This window comes from Schistocerca nitens, chromosome 1 (assembly GCF_023898315.1).
Source record: "Schistocerca nitens isolate TAMUIC-IGC-003100 chromosome 1, iqSchNite1.1, whole genome shotgun sequence".
Classification (NCBI taxonomy): domain Eukaryota; kingdom Metazoa; phylum Arthropoda; class Insecta; order Orthoptera; family Acrididae; genus Schistocerca; species Schistocerca nitens.
Genome location: NC_064614.1, coordinates 39,536,041 through 39,553,374, shown reverse-complemented (window position 1 = coordinate 39,553,374; position 17,334 = coordinate 39,536,041). Strand labels below are relative to the sequence as shown.

At 41.0% G+C, this 17,334-nt stretch overlaps 1 protein-coding gene across 2 annotated transcripts in view; it reads right to left on the bottom strand.

The window, feature by feature from the left end:
* Nucleotides 1–257: 257 nt before the first annotated feature.
* The window catches only part of LOC126240936 (rh5-interacting protein-like), a 155,098-nt gene continuing 138,021 nt past the window's right edge, over nucleotides 258–17,334 (bottom strand). For both annotated transcript variants that reach the window (XM_049947965.1, XM_049947964.1), the window contains exon 6: nucleotides 258–1,000. In XM_049947965.1, coding sequence (XP_049803922.1) covers nucleotides 930–1,000 — 71 coding nt within the window. In that variant the 3' untranslated portion in view covers nucleotides 258–929. The remainder of the gene's footprint in view (nucleotides 1,001–17,334) is intronic.

The following is a 17,334-nucleotide window of genomic DNA, read 5'->3' as shown; positions in this document are numbered from 1 at the left end:
CTATGGAATTTTTGCGATAATGATATGTTCATGTAGAATTTTCTTATCTAAAAAGAAAAAGGTTATGATACTCAAGAGAAATGATGGAATATTAAAATAAATCAAAGCAGTGCCATATGTACCATATAGGAAACAGTGACCCACATCTAGAAGATGACAAGACAACAATATCTTATTGATGAAAAAATTAAGCCATGTTCTCTGGAGGAGGATAGGAAAAACAATATGGTCTTCATAATATCACTCAATACTTGCAGTTTCTTAGTGACAAATGACTTTTATTTAATTTTATTGGCATTACATATCACTGTTATATAAATTATTTTTATTTACAAGTAATAATGTTTCAACAGTAATTGCAAAATTTGACACAAAACAATGTATATGCATCACTGAAATGATAACTAATTAAGTGAAAACTAAGTGAATGGAAAAATGATTACCTCTTCCATGTGATAAAATACAAGGAAAAAGGTGTAAAAAAAGATTCCTTAATATGCTGACAGATGGTAAAAAGCAGTCTTTCTCCCAGTGAGACACCTCAGGGAAAATTTTAGGGAGAGAGAGAGAGAGAGAGAGAGAGAGAGAGAGCTTTCACAGAGAAATACTGTGTGGGCTCAAACTTTGAAAGCACACAAGATATTCAGAGAGGTGAATTATTCTTATCGCTAATGCCACCCCGCCCCCTCCTGCAATCTCAAAAATATGTGGGTGTCTTTCTTTTGTAATATTCATGTCAGTCTTTCTTTGACTTTTTTAAGTAAAGTGATAGATCAAATTGCAGGTCTTAGTGTGCACTATCTATACCAAAAGTGCTTCATTTCAAAACACATTTCTGTTCTTCTTGGAGATGTCTTTCTGTTGTCACTTCCTTCCCGTGTAGTGCATAAATATTTGCCTTTCTGTGCTCTTTCGTAAGGCAGTCATATTCAAAACAGAAAAACCACCAAAACGTGAAATGCCACCAGCAGAAAGGACAGTGCTGATGTTGTTGCAGAATCTGTAATAAAGGAACTAGTTACAAAGGATGATACACGTTTTAAAAACGTGTTTAAAGTCACTTGAAAATAAATTGTATATTACAATATAACAAGAGCGTCAAGCAAGTAAAGACATTGTGTAGAATCATGTTAAATACTGATGGGACATCTCATTACTTGCAAGCCAGAAAATGTTTTAACACACATACAGTCATAATATGACTAGTTTTCACATCCAGAGGAACTGAAATTCATTTACATCTACATACAAGGCGAGCCAAAACAGTATGACCACTGCCCTCTGTGAGACAATGACTCTGTAGGCTACAGACATAGTAAGGAAAGTATAAAAGCAGACTAGAGACAAATGGGGCATCATTCTAGTGACAATATGGGTCATATTTGGGGACTCCACTGACATAAGTGACTTTGACGAAGATCAATATTGTTACATTCCATCCTGGATTTCCCATTGTTTGATTTTTGACAAAGCCCAGATTGTTACAGTGTGGTGCCTGGTAACAGCAAAACTGGTTGGCTGTTCACATGCAGCTGTTAGATTAGATTAATACTTGTTCCATAGATCATGAATACGACACTTCGTAATGATGTGGAAAGTGTCAGGTTAATAAAAGAAGTCTGTACAAGATATTATGTTACACAAAATATTGTATGACACTAATGTTGAAGTTGTTGTTGTTGTCGTCCCCCCTCCCCCTCCCACTGCCTTTAATTTATATCTAAAAATTCAGCCAATGAGTAGAAGGAGTTGTCATCTAGAAATTTAATTTATTTTTAAATGTTAGTTGGCTATCTGTTAGGCTTTTGATGCTGTTTGGTAGGTGACCAGAGACTTTTGTGGCACCATAATTTACCCCTTTCTGTGCCAAAGTCAGATTTAACCCTGCATAGTGAAGATCATCCTTTCTCCTGGTGTTATAGCTATGCACACTGCTATTACTTTTGAACTGGGCTGGATTATTAACAACAAATTTCATAAGTGAATATATATACTGTGAGGATCCCTAGATCCTTAAATAGATGTCTGCAGGATGACCGTGGGTGAGCTCCAGCAATTATTCTGATTACACGTTTTTAAGCAATGAATACTTTCCTACTCAACGATGAATTACCCCAGAATATGATGCCATACGAAAGCAGTGAATGAAAGTAGGCATAGTAAGCTAATTTACTGAGATTCTTATCACCAAAATTTGCAATAACCCTAATAGCATATGTAGCTGAACTCAGACGTTTCAGCAGACCATCAATGTGTTGCTTCCAGTTTAACCTCTCATCAATGGGCACACCTAAAAATTTTGAAAATTCTACCTTAGCTACAGACTTCTGTTCAAAGTCTATATTTATTACTGGAGTTGTGCCATTTACTGTAAGGAACTGTATATACTGTGATTTATCAAAATTTAAAGAGAGTCCATTTGCTTAGAACCACTTAATAATTTTGTGAAAAACATCATTTACAATTACATCACTTAGTTCTTGGTTTTTGGATGTTATTCCTATACTTGTATCATCAGCAAGAAGAACTATCTTTGCATCTTCATCAGTGTGGAATGGTAAGTCATTAATGTATATCAAGAACAGTAAAGGACCTAAGACCGAACCCTGTCGGACCCTGTACTTGATAGCCCCCCCGGTTTGAGGAATCAGCTGTTGTTTTAACATTGCATGAACCACTTATTTCAGCTTTCTGCATTCTTCCAGTTAATTATGAATTAAACCATTTGTACACTGCCCCCCCCTCAAACCATAATGATTTAGCTTATCTAAAAGAATTCCATGATTTACACAATCCAAGACCTTTGAGAGAGCACAAAAAATACCAATGGGTGATGTCCGGTTATTCAGAGCATGTAATATTTGATCAGTGAAAGCGTATATAACATTTTCTGTTGAAAAGCCTTTCTGAAAACCAAACTGACATTTTGTTAGTACTTTATTTTTACAAATATGGGAAGCTACTCTTGAATACATTACTTTCCCAAAAATTTTTGATAGAGCTGTAAGAAGAGAGATTTGGCGGTAGTTGTTGACATCCGATGTATCCCCCTTTTTATGCAATGGTTTTACAATGGCATATTTCAGTCTATCGGGTAAAACACCCTGCTCCAAAGAGCTATTACATACGTGGCTGGGAATCCTACTTATCTGGGGGGAACACGCTTTAAGTACCATGCTGGAAATGCCATCAATTCCGTAAGAGCTTTTACTTTTCAGTGAGTTTATTATTTTACTGATTTCAGAGGGAGAGGTTGGTGGAATTACGTTGTTTCAAACTGCACAGGTCTGGCCTCTTCTATTAGTAGCCTTGCCTCTTCCAGTGAAGATCTAGATCCTATTTTCTCCACAACATTTACAAAATGATTATTGAAAATATTTTCAATTTCTGATTGTTAGTGCACTTGTCATTCAGTTTTATGGCACTAAAGTCTTCCTGTGCTCTTGGTTGCCCTGTTTCCCTTTCAATAATACACTCCTGGAAATGGAAAAAAGAACACATTGACACCGGTGTGTCAGACCCACCATACTTGCTCCGGACACTGCGAGAGGGCTGTACAAGCAATGATCACACGCACGGCACAGCGGACACACCAGGAACCGCGGTGTTGGCCGTCGAATGGCGCTAGCTGTGCAGCATTTGTGCACCGCCGCCGTCAGTGTCAGCCAGTTTGCCGTGGCATACGGAGCTCCATCGCAGTCTTTAACACTGGTAGCATGCCGCGACAGCGTGGACGTGAACCGTATGTGCAGTTGACGGACTTTGAGCGAGGGCGTATAGTGGGCATGCGGGAGGCCGGGTGGACATACCGCCGAATTGCTCAACACGTGGGGCGTGAGGTCTCCACAGTACATCGATGTTGTCGCCAGTGGTCGGCGGAAGGTGCACGTGCCCGTCGACCTGGGACCGGACCGCAGCGACGCACGGATGCACGCCAAGACCGTAGGATCCTACGCAGTGCCGTAGGGGACCGCACCGCCACTTCCCAGCAAATTAGGGACACTGTTGCTCCTGGGGTATCGGCGAGGACCATTCGCAACCGTCTCCATGAAGCTGGGCTACGGTCCCGCACACCGTTAGGCCGTCTTCCGCTCACGCCCCAACATCGTGCAGCCCGCCTCCAGTGGTGTCGCGACAGGCGTGAATGGAGGGACGAATGGAGACGTGTCGTCTTCAGCGATGAGAGTCGCTTCTGCCTTGGTGCCAATGATGGTCGTATGCGTGTTTGGCGCCGTGCAGCTGAGCGCCACAATCAGGACTGCATACGACCGAGGCACACAGGGCCAACACCCGGCATCATGGTGTGGGGAGCGATCTCCTACACTGGCCGTACACCACTGGTGATCGTCGAGGGGACACTGAATAGTGCACGGTACATCCAAACCGTCATCGAACCCATCGTTCTACCATTCCTAGACCGGCAAGGGAACTTGCTGTTCCAACAGGACAATGCACGTCCGCATGTATCCCGTGCCACCCAACGTGCTCTAGAAGGTGTAAGTCAACTACCCTGGACAGCAAGATCTCCGGATCTGTCCCCCATTGAGCATGTTTGGGACTGGATGATGCGTCGTCTCACGCGGTCTGCACATCCAGCACGAACGCTGGTCCAACTGAGGCGCCAGGTGGAAATGGCATGGCAAGCCGTTCCACAGGACTACATCCAGCATCTCTACGATCGTCTCCATGGGAGAATAGCAGCCTGCATTGCTGCGAAAGGTGGATATACACTGTACTAGTGCCGACATTGTGCATGCTCTGTTGCCTGTGTCTATGTGCCTGTGGTTCTGTCAGTGTGATCATGTGATGTATCTGACCCCAGGAATGTGTCAATAAAGTTTCCCCTTCCTGGGACAATGAATTCACGGTGTTCTTATTTCAATTTCCAGGAGTGTATTTCAAATTGCTTTAATGTTATTATCAGAGTTACTGATCTCATGAGCGTCTATCAAAAGTGGTTGACAGAAGGTGAAAGCACAAGTAGACAACAAAATGTTGGATGTGCATCCTTCCTCACAGAACATTGAGGTTGGAGGCTTACCTACTCTGTAAAGCAGAATAGGTGTTGATCTGTGATGGATCTGATTATAGTCATGTCTACTGTCAGCGCTACAATGAGGTGCAATTGCAAGTGAGTGGAGAACACTGTTCAAAACGCATTCCTTAGTTGACAAACTATTCGTGTTACCATGATGATTCAAAAACATCGGCAATTATGATTGCAGTGGACCAATGGAAACATATCACCCAGTCAGATTAATTGCATTTCTTGTCACACTGGGTCAGTTGTCATCTTTGGATAAGCCATGATCCAGGTGAACAGCTGTTCAAAAGGTGCACCACACTAAGGACACAGCCTGGTGGGGGCTGTATTATCCTAAGAGGGGCAAACATGGGCTTCCATGAAACCTTTGGCAGTAATGTCCACCTGGACAGCTGTGGGCTATGTGAACATTATTGTGGACCACCTGCATTCCTTCATGCTTGATGTCTTCCCAAATGGTGATGGAATTTCGAGCAGGACAACTGTTCATGTCACAGTTTCAGAATCATGCTACAGTGCTTTGAGGAGCATGGAGGTGTACATGTCTAGACGTCTTGGCCACCAACTCATCTGATCTGAAACCAATGAAATACGTAAGGAAGCTATTGGGCATCAGCTTTGCATTTGCAAACCACCAACCCATATTTTTAACAGTTATATGGCCTTGTAACACTGAAAAAGCCGGATGCATGACATCTGCTACTGATATATAATGTTTTTTCTGAATTGTATGTAAATATTTGTAATTTAAATGCTTTCTTTTAATAAGTAAGCACATTGCTTCACTGTATGTGTAAATTTAGGTAGAGGTTGTTGACTTTTCATTGTATTTATCTGGGTCTTACTGTGAAAATTATAAGCTCTGGGAAAAAAGCCAAAGGAATGGTTATTTGCATCACCTAGCAATGATAATAGCAGTGCTTGTGCATTGTAAAATCTTTGGGTAGGGAGTTGTCGCGCACAGCGCACGTAGAGAGAGAGAGAGAGAGAGAGAGAGAGAGAGAGAGAGAGACGGCCAGATGTCTAGTAGTAGGAGTATGAACAGTGGACAGGCAGAAGAGGCTGTAGTAATTATGGTTGCCCGTTCCTGTAATTAGTTGTGGCTCCACAACATGCTACCGTCTTCAACAATAGCAGCAAATCCAGCAACACAGTTTCGTTGTCAGCTCCGAGTTTCGTCATATGCACAGCACTGAAGTAAGACTGTTAATTGGTAGAAAGTATTAACAGCTAACCCAGCAGCACAGCCGAATGTGATTTGACTGATGAAATTTATTTAAATAACAATCAGTTAAACTGAGGGCGTTTGTGTCCTCATTGCCCCCAGACATTGTTGCCAAAAAGGATCCTTGTTCCTTCTTTTCCCTTATATGCTAACTGAGTGTCATAAGAAACAAACTGAATAGTTACAGCCAGTTTATTAATGAATAATTTCACTTTTAAGAATTTTAGACTCAGTCTACTTTCAATCCACCGTTATACAACAGAGGTTTCAGTATATGATTAAAGTAAAGCAAATTCATTTTTTAAGTTTGAGAATCAATCACTGGAAAAAATCCAAATCTAAAGAAGTGCACAAATTAAGAGTGTGGAAGTTTTATTTATTTTACGTATAACTTGGAGCATATGGCTGTTTGGTTTGGTACAAATACTAGTATTTAATTCTTTCCAAGTCAGTAAAAAAAGGCTCAGTTGTTCAGACAATAATATGAAATCCAATTTGCAAAATAAGTAACAGCAAAGTAAAAAGTGTTTGCTCTTTTACCAAATTTCTATGATGATGTTATGTTGAGGTCACTGAAAGTCATTGTTCACATAACGAAGTTCAATACTAACATACATATTTTCAAATCATTACCCGATTGCTCTTTTCAAAATTTAATACCAAGCATAACGTAAGTGTTCCCATCATCTTGTACAGGTTTTTGGAAGTAAATTGCCCTAGTGGGATGGAATTATTTCCTTTTGTTTATTAGTGTAACCTTTGGATTCATGATCAGTGGTACCCCTTTTCTGTCCAGTGTGGTTCGTGAGTGAATGCACAAAATAACTTTCATTTTCCTAATTATAGCACTATTTGGTTTAATTACTTTTTATTTTTAGTAGACTTTCCATCAGAAGGGTCGGTTGTACACTTTCCTCCTACTTATCGGTATCACTTCTTCGGGAAAGATAGCCTTATCCAATTAGAAGAAAACCATTAGACATACACGCGATCCACGATCATATTTTATATTGCCAGCAGGATAGGCCGATTAGTAAGAGGGAGATTACACATGGCAACGCAGGTGACTGGACAATATCAGTTTTGGTATTGTTCTGTGCATGAATTTGCATTGTGTAGTTTTGTAGTGAATAATAACTTGTTGCTGCAAAGTCACTCACATACAATAATAGTAAGAGGCAGAAATAATTCGCACATCTAAATTTCACAGTAATCAGCAAACAGGGCACCGTGAATAAATTAGGTGAAATGAGTAATATGATTGTACCAAATTCGGAACAATCGATCAAACAATGCACAACTCAGGAAGTGGGACCCATTGTTCAGAGTTTGGCGGCTAGCATCACAGACGCTGCTGCTGAAAATCGAACAATCTCAGAAAGTGAATTCCAGGCACTTGCAAATGCTACGGAATACAGAATAAAAAGTAAAACAGACCATATTGATGATGGATACGAGGAATCTATTAAGACATAACCGGTGTTGCAATCTGTGATTTCTGGAAATATAAAAGATTTGTTCAGTTCATTAATCATTAAAATGGATGCCCAATCAGCAAAAATAGATGACCAGAATAAAGCAATTAAAACTGTTAATGGTAATATTGGAATTGTTAACACAAAGGTAGATAAAATTGGACCAGAAGTTTTAGCACTGAGTACCGAAATCAGTAATCTGAAGCGTGACATGGAGGAAGCACAAACAAAGATAGGAGACATAAATATTCATTTTGAAACTGAAGTAGGGAGGATCAAACAGAAACTGGTAGAGACTGTTGGTCCTACAATAGAGAGCAAGGTAGCTAAAAAATTAAAAGTAGCTTGAGAAGATGATGTACGGAAAATAACGAGTTTACAGACTTTCGTATCAGACATAGGTGCTAAAGTAAATAGACACTTGGTTGTGTGTAATGAAAAGAAGCAGCAGGTGGGAATGTTATCAGTTACCACATGCCAAATAGTTGCAAGAATAAATGAGTTAGAGAAACAATTAGGAGAAAATCAGCACTATGTTGATTGGCGAATCCATAGAGCACTATGTGTCATACCACGCACATAGTGCTGAAATATCAGCGAAGGAAGAGCGTTTCGATCCCCTCAAAGAGCAGGGTGGACTGCATGCTACCGACTTCATTAAAAATTGTGAAAGGGTATTGCCGGAATCATGGACAGACAAGAGAAGAATAAATGCAGTAATCGACTTCTTAGCTGGCGAGGCTAAGCGATAGGGCTTAAACCTCGATATAGCAAACATGACGTTTCAAGAGTTCAAAAATGCATTCTTGAAAGAGTATTGGTCAGAGCAGAAACAAGAGTGTGTATAGCGTGATTTCGTAGTGTCGAGGCCCTATAATGTAAAACACATGTGGCTCCATGAAAAAATTTTGTGGAAACTGGATTTGCAAATTGGAATATTTGCGTGATCGGAAAACTGAATAGGAGATTGTCTGGGGACTGTGGCAGAAGCTTCCAGATGACTCCAAGAGATACATCGGCAGTAGTTCGAGAACGATTGCTGCATTTTAAGAGAAAGTAAAAGAGGAAGACAATTGGCGGAATAACTGCAAAAATGTTAAAGGCTGTGGGAATGGTAACAATTACAACCATAGTCACAACCAGAACAATAACAATAACCATGGCAATAATGGTAGCAAACACCATGGTAATAACAATCCAAGGCACTATAACAATCATGGTCATAGTAACAATACCCACAACTGTAGAAATGATAGGTGCCAGTATCAAGTGTATATGGTAGGTGGTCCTTGGAGGAATGCAGTAGACAGGAGTGAAATGATAAATCACGGCAGGCTCGTAGCAACAGGTCTGTTGGAATTAGTCAGGGAAACAACTAGCTGCACCAGTTAGGGGCCCACAGGGTGTGGGGAGACCTTGGCAGCCCAAACGAAAACCTAGACAATACCGCTATGATAAATCTGAAAGGATAACTCAGCGATGGAAGAATGTGCAAGAGAGAGAGAGAGAGAGAGAGAGAGAGAGAGAGAGCAACGCACCTAGAGTAATGATAACTGAGCTGGGAACAGCAGCTGATGCAGCTGTCACTGCTCGTAAAAGTAATAATGATATTAGTGTACCGGTAGGGGAGAAGGAAGTGGCCACTGTTAAAGCAACAACGGTTACGCAAGTTTCAGTAGAGTATGAGTTGCCAGCGGAAGTAATAGAGCTGATTTCGAATAAAGTTTCTGTTATTGAGCAGGGAAATGTGGAATGCAAGGAGGTGTGGTTAGGTCAATTCAGTCAGATGTACGATGAACTGAAAAGTTATAGAGGATTGTATGGGAGGTGTGCTAATGGGGGCAGCAGACAGAAATTGATGCTTCTCAGCCTGCAAGAAATTAGTGTTTTTGAAACAGAAAGCTCTGTACCTGAACGGCAGGCTTGTCCAAATGAAATTTTTTAAGTAGCCAACCCCAGCGACGCTAGTCCTATTTAAAACAGAGGGGGATGTTACGAGGAGGGGCGAGATGAATTTGGCGATAATGGCCTTTACAAATGTCTGCTTGTGTCTGTGTATGTGCGGATGGATATGTGTGTGTGTGTGTGTGTGTGTGTGTGTGTGCGCGAGTGTATACCTGTCCTTTTTTCCCCCTAAGGTAAGTCTTTCTGCTCCCGGGATTGGAATGACTCCTTACCCTCTCCCTTAAAACCCACATCCTTTCGTCTTTCCCTCTACATCTACATCTACATCTACATTTATACTCCGCAAGCCACCCAACGGTGTGTGGCGGAGGGCACTTTACGTGCCACTGTCATTACCTCCCTTTCCTGTTCCAGTCGCGTATGGTTCGCCGCAAGAATGACTGTCTGAAAGCCTCTGTGCGCACTCTAATCTCTCTAATTTTACATTCGTGATCTCCTCGGGAGGTATAAGTAGGGGAAAGCAATATATTTGATACCTCATCCAGAAACGCACCCTCTCGAAACCTGGCGAGCAAGCTACACTGCGATGCAGAGCGCCTCTCTTGCAGAGTCTGCCACTTGAGTTTATTAAACATCTCTGTAACGCTATCACGGTTACCAAATAACCCTGTGACGATATGCGCCGCTCTTCTTTGGATCTTCTCTATCTCCTCCATCAACCCGATCTGGTACGGATCCCACACTGGTGAGCAACACTCAAGTATAGGTCGAACGAGTGTTTTGTAAGCCACTACATTTTCTAAACACTCTCCCAATGAATCTCAACCTGGTACCCGCCTTACCAACAATTAATTTTATATGATCATTCCACTTCAAATCGTTCCGCATGCATACTCCCAGATATTTTACAGAAGTAACTGCTACCAGTGTTTGTTCCGCTATCATATAATCATACAATAAAGGATCCTTCTTTCTATGTATTCGCAATACATTATATTTGTCTATGTTAAGGGACAGTTGCCACTCCCTGCACCAAGTGCCTATCCGCTGCAGATCTTCCTGCATTTCGCTACAATTTTCTAATGCTGCAACTTCTCTGTATACTACAGCATCATCTGTGAAAAGCTGCATGGAACTTCCGACACTATCTACTAGGTCATTTATATATATATTGTGAAAAGCAATGGTCCCATAACACTCCCCTGTGGCACGCCAGAGGTTATTTCAACGTCTGTAGACGTCTCTCCATTGATAACAACATGCTGTGTTCTGTTTGCTAAAAACTCTTCAATCCAGCCACACAGCTGATCTGATATTCCGTAGGCTCTTACTTTGTTTATGAGGCGACAGTGCGGAACTGTATCGAACGCCTTCCGGAAGTCAAGAAAAATAGCATCTACCTACCATCCTTTGTTGATGGACTACATTTTCTAAGCACCTCCCAATGAATCTAATATTTCTGGGTCTCATGAACAAATAAAGCGAGTTGGGTCTCACACGATCACTGTTTCCGGAATCCATGTTGATTCCTACATAGTAGATTCCAGGTTTCCAAAAACGACATGATACTCGAGCAAAAAACATGTTCTAAAATTCTACAACAGATCGACGTCAGAGATATAGGTCTATAGTTTTGTGCATCTGCTCGACGACCCTTCTTGAAGACTGGGACTACCTGTGTTCTTTTCCAATCATTTGGAAGCCTCCGTTCCTCTAGAGACTTGCGGTACACGGCTGTTAGAAGGGGGGCAAGTTCTTTCGCGTACTCTGTGTAGAATCGAATTGGTATCCCGTCAGGTCCAGTGGACTTTCCTCTGCTGACTGATTCCAGTTGCTTTTCTATTCCTTGGACACTTATTTCGATGTCAGCCATTTTTTCGTTTGTGCGAGGATTTAGAGAAGGAACTGCAGTGCAGTCTTCCTCTGTGAAACAGCTTTGGAAAAAGGTGTTTAGTATTTCAGCTTTACGTGTGTCATCCTCTGTTTCGATGCCATCATCATCCCGGAGTGTCTGGATATGCTGTATCAAGCCACTTACTGATTTAATGCAAGACCAGAACTTCCTAGGATTTTCTGTCAAGTCGGTACATAGAATTTTACTTTTGAATTCACTGAACGCTTCACGCACAGCTCTCCTTACGCTAACTTTGACATTGTTTAGCTTCTGTTTGTCTGAGAGGTTTTGGCTGCGTTTAAACTTGGAGTGAAGCTCTCTTTGCTTTCGCAGTAGTTCCCTATTTCCTGATGAAGCAACCGTTGGTTGCGAAAGCTTGAATGTTTGTGTTTGTTTGTGTGTCTATCGACCTGCCAGCACTTTCGTTTGGTAAGTCACATCATCTTTGTTTTTAAACATATCATTTAACATTGTTAACATATATTAACATAGGCCTATAGTATCCTAATGTATTATATTGCTCAATGTTTTCAATTTAACACAAACAGTAAGATTACTTTTCTAAGTATTCATTTAGAGAGTAAAAACAGTGACACAACAAATATGACTTCACGGCTTTGCTAAATTTTATGTTGTCTTCAATGGACTTAATACTAGTGGGAAGATTGTTGAACAGTTGGAGGCCCATGTGGAAAGCTCCCTTTTTACACAGTTGAGTGTTTGTACGTATAACATGCAGGTTTGCATTTTTCCTGGTGTTGTGTTCATGTATTTCATTATTCTTTACGACTCTGGGGTCAGTTGGCACTATGTGGTTTCTGAAAAATGTTAGAGTCTCAAGAATGTAGAGGCAAGGCAGTGTAAGGATTTCCAACTTTCTGAAGATGGGTTTGCAGGAGTCTCTGGGTTTGCTCCCAGTAGTAATCCTCATTGCTCTCTTCTGGATTCTGAATGTGCTCAGAGCAGTTGGAGAATTTCCCCAGAATATTACACCTTATTTTAGGTGGGCTTGTATGTAAGCATAGTATGCACTGGTTAATGTTTTCAGGCTAGCACATGTTTTCAGTACACTCAATGCATAACAGCCAGTACAAATCCTGGCATTTACCTCTCCTGTGTGTGTATTCCAACCACTATCGGCATCAGAACCAGATGGATTTTTCTGGGATGACCTGGAGATAGATGAGGATTTGTTGTGGGAAGACCTAACCATTGAAAATGACAGGTGTAGACAGATTGTAGTGCCCATTAATTTGTGCAGCCTACAAATGCAAATTTTAATTGCTACAGGGGCAGAGCTAAAGCTATGTTGGGAAAAAATATTTGAATTACTCAAAAATAAACCAGAAGTAGTAGTAATGCCAGTAACGGGAGTCAAAATAATCGGTGCTACCAGAAGAAATAGTAAACCGATACCAAACCAAATATTTATATGTTTTTAGATTCAAGGAGAACTATTCGAACAGGAATTTGTCGTCATGCCAGATCTGTGCACCGATATTATTGTGGGGTTAGATTGGTTGTTAAAAATTGCGCAATTATTAACTGCAGTAATAAGACCATGAACTGCATTTCCAAAGACAAGACCGAAGTAAATGTGAGTTTCGATGAAACGAGTGACGATGTGAGTAGTGAATACAAACCTATTCATATTGTTACTTGTCCTAATGAGATTGGTTTAGGCAGAAAAATGGAATACTATGGTATCCACAATATGAACATCAACAATTGTTTGGATGATGAATTACAGAGCATTGTAGACAGATTGCCAAATGCTCCGCCTGAACAAAAATGAGACCTATATGACATAATAATGAGAAACAAGAACATGTTTTCAAATAAACCGGGGCTCGTTACTGGGTATCAGTGCAAGTTAAATGTAATACCCCATGAACCATTCTTTGTAAGACCAAGGAGGCTGTCCTACAAGAGATAAATTGAGTGTTAGAATGGAAATTTATAGAGCAGAGTACCAGTCCCTATAACAATCCCCTAATAAACAGCAGGAAAGAGAGATGCTAGTGTCAGGATTGTGATAGACACACACACTTTGAACAAGGTCGTTCAACGTGAGACGGACAGACCAGAAAGTATGGGAGAGATACTGCGAAGATTTCACAATGTACAGTTTATGACTAGCCTTGACCTAACAGTTGGGTATGGCTAATAGCCTTAGAAGATGAGTGTAGGAAATATACAGCATTTTTATATGCAGGCCGATGTTACTAGTACAAGGTAGTGCCATTCGGCCTGAATATATCTGTTTCTGTCTTTATCAGGGCCCTAGATAAGGTGTTAGGCACTGCCCTGAGCTCAAAACGGATAGTGTATGTGGACGATTTGCTGCTGGCGAATTCATCATGGTGAGAACATAGCAAATTGTTAGATGAAGTTTTCAGTGTGTTATGCAAAGGTGGAATGAAGCTGAAACTGAAGAAGTGTGAGTTTGTGAAGAAAGAACTGAATTTTCTTGGTCACATTGTGACAACAGAGGGTATCACTAAAGATCCACAGAAAGTGGAGGCAATAAAGAACTGTCCTCTGCCGAAGACTAGGAAACAGTTAAAGAGTTTCCTAGGGTTCTCAGGATTTTATCACAAGTTTGTGCAGGGGCACACATTCAATGATCCAAACCTGAACAATTTATTGTGAAAAAATATGCCATTTGAGTGGACTGACGAGCGTCAGACCACATTTGAAAGACTGCAAAATGAATTACTACAGAATAACATATTGTACCATCTTGATCTTGTGTTATCATTTCATATGGGAACTGACTCATCTAACTATGGCTTAGGAGTAGAATTGTTTAAAGAGGTAGGAGAAACAGAAAATAAGGAATACAGAAAAGTCGCATTTGCAAGCCGAACGTTGACGAAATGTGAGGGTTACTATACGATTTATGAGAAAGAATGTCTCGCTATCGTATGGGATTTCAGAAAATTTAAAGGTTATTTGTGGGACCAAAAGGTGATAATTCACATGGGTCACAAGGCACTCACTTAGCTAAAGGATTGTTGTTTACTGCATGAAAAATTGACACGGTAGTCTCTTTTCTTGCAGCAGTTTTACTATAACATTTGTTACATGGGAGGATCAGACAACTGTATAGTGGACACACTGTCACATTTGCCCTGAAACCAATCATTGGCTTGTGGAGGACGAGTCTGAAGGCATACTGAAATTGTACTGCTTTTAAGATGTAGAAGGTCGTAAAAGAGTAGAGAGCATCTGTAAAAACATGCGCGTCATCAACACGAGGATGACTATCTAATAATTATTAAGAACAAGTATGACGAAAAGAGTAGAAAAGGGGAGAAACCTAGAAAGTATTACAAAATATATAACCATATCTTGTACATACGTAAAGGTGAAGATAGCAATAACTGGCGAGTGTGTTGGCCAGCCAAGTACGTCGCAGTGATAATTGAATATTATCATTTAGCTTATGGTCATTGTGGACCAAAGAAGTGCACTGAGAAGCTAGCGGAAGTTGTAAATTTTAATAATATGCAAAAAAAGAGTTGCTGAAAGAATAAAGACATGTGATAAGTGTCAGAGGGTGAAGGTAACGAATTGCACGCACTGTGGCCCTATGCAGAGCATAAGACCTAAAGATGTGCTGGATTTGGTTTGTATGGACCTCTATGGTCCACTGCCAGGACTTCAGGGAATTTCGCGTACATATTAGTGGTGCTAGAAACATTTTCTAAGTTCATCAAGTTATATCTGATAAGACAGGCAACACTAGAGCGGTTTATAACAGATTTGTTAATGATTACTTTGTGCACGTCAGCAAACCAAAAGCAGTTTTGTCTGATAACGGAGTGCAATTTACTTCTCAATTACAAAATGAAGGAATGAAAAGTAATGAAATTACATTTCGGCCTATTGCTGAGCGGGAATCCCATGGAATAGTACATGCGTGAATTAGGTTGGCTTTGCCGAACATATTGTCACCACAATCACAGTTCATGGGGCAATTACGTCGGTGAATTTGAGAAAATAATGAACATCTTAATGCATGAATCCACGGACTACACTCCGGAAGAAATACTATTAGACCGTAAGTCTAAAAGTTTAGTGGAAGAGATGATTGATTTCCCTCTGAGAGTTGATATTAACCTTGAAGTAAAGAAAGAACACTTACCAGAAATGATGAAAAAGAAAGCTAAAGCATGAATACGGGGTCATGACACTAAAGCACAGTTTGCCAAATTTGCTATTGGTGATCTGTATTTGTTAAAGCACACGAAAAGTCAAGTGAGATCGACATTGAAATTTCAAAATTTAAATTCATTTACAATGAACCATTTGAGATTATCAGTGTACCTCTTACTAACACTAACTGTTTAGCTTTTCCTTAATCAGCCAAACTATTAGGTGTGTATAATATTGTCGACTTAAAATTGTACCAGTAAAGGACTAATTAGTCTGAAATGTGAAAAGAGAAACCAAGCCATTATGTGCTATTCTAGTCTTAGTGAAGTTTGCGAACTTTGTATATGTATGTATAATGTTATACATAAAATAGAAAGAAACATTCCACATGGGAAAAATATATTAAAAACAAAGATTCCATGACTTACCAAACGGGAAAGCGCTGGTAGATAGACACAATAAAAAAACATCACCTTAGCCAGCTTCATCCTGACTCACAACTTCTTCACTTTTATAGGCCAGACATACCAACAATTAAAGGGAACAGCCATGGGTACCAGGATGGCCCCCTCATATGCCAACCTATTTATGGGTCACTTAGAGGAAGCCTTCTTGGTTACCCAGGCCTGCCAACCCAAAGTTTGGTACAGATTTATTGATGACATCTTCATGATCTGGACTCACAGTGAAGAAGAACTCCAGAATTTCCTCAACAACCTCAACTCCTTTGGTTCCATCAGATTCACCTGGTCCTACTCCAAATCCCATGCCACTTTCCTTGACGTTGACCTCCATCTGTCCAATGGCCAGCTTCACACATCCATCCACATCAAACCCACCAACAAGCAACAGTACCTCCATTATGACAGCTGCCACCCATTCCATATCAAACAGTCCCTTCCCAACAGCCTAGGCCTTCATGGCAAATGAATCTGCTCCAGTCGTGAATCCCTGAACCATTGCACCAACAACCTGAAAACAGCTTTCGCATCCCGCAACTACCCTCCCGACCTGGTACAGAAGCAAATAACCAGAGCCACTTCCTCATCCCCTCGAACCCAGAATCCCCCACAGAAGAACCACAAAAGCGCCCCACTTGTGACAGGATACTTTCCGGGACTGGACCAGACTCTGAATGTGGCTCTCCAGCAGGGATACGACTTCCTCAAATCCTGCCCCGAAATGAGATCCATCCTTCATGAAATCCTCCCCACTCCACCAAGAGTGTCTTTCCGCTGTCCACCTAACCTTTGTAACCTCTTGGTTCATCCCTATGAAATCCCCAAACCACCTTCCCTACCCTCTGGCTCCTACCCTTGTATCCGCCCCCGGTGTAAAACCTGTCCCATGCACCCTCCCACCACCACCTACTCCAGTCCTGTAACCCGGAAGGTGTACACGATCAAAGGCAGAGCCACGTGTGAAAGCACCCACATGATTTACCAACTGACCTGCCTACACTGTGACGCTTTCTATGTGGGAATGACCAGCAACAAACTGTCCATTCGCATGAATGGACACAGGCAGACAGTGTTTGTTGATAATGAGGATCACCCTGTGGCTAAATATACCTTGGTGCACGGCCAGCACATCTTGGCACAGTGTTACACCATCCGGGTTACCTGGACAC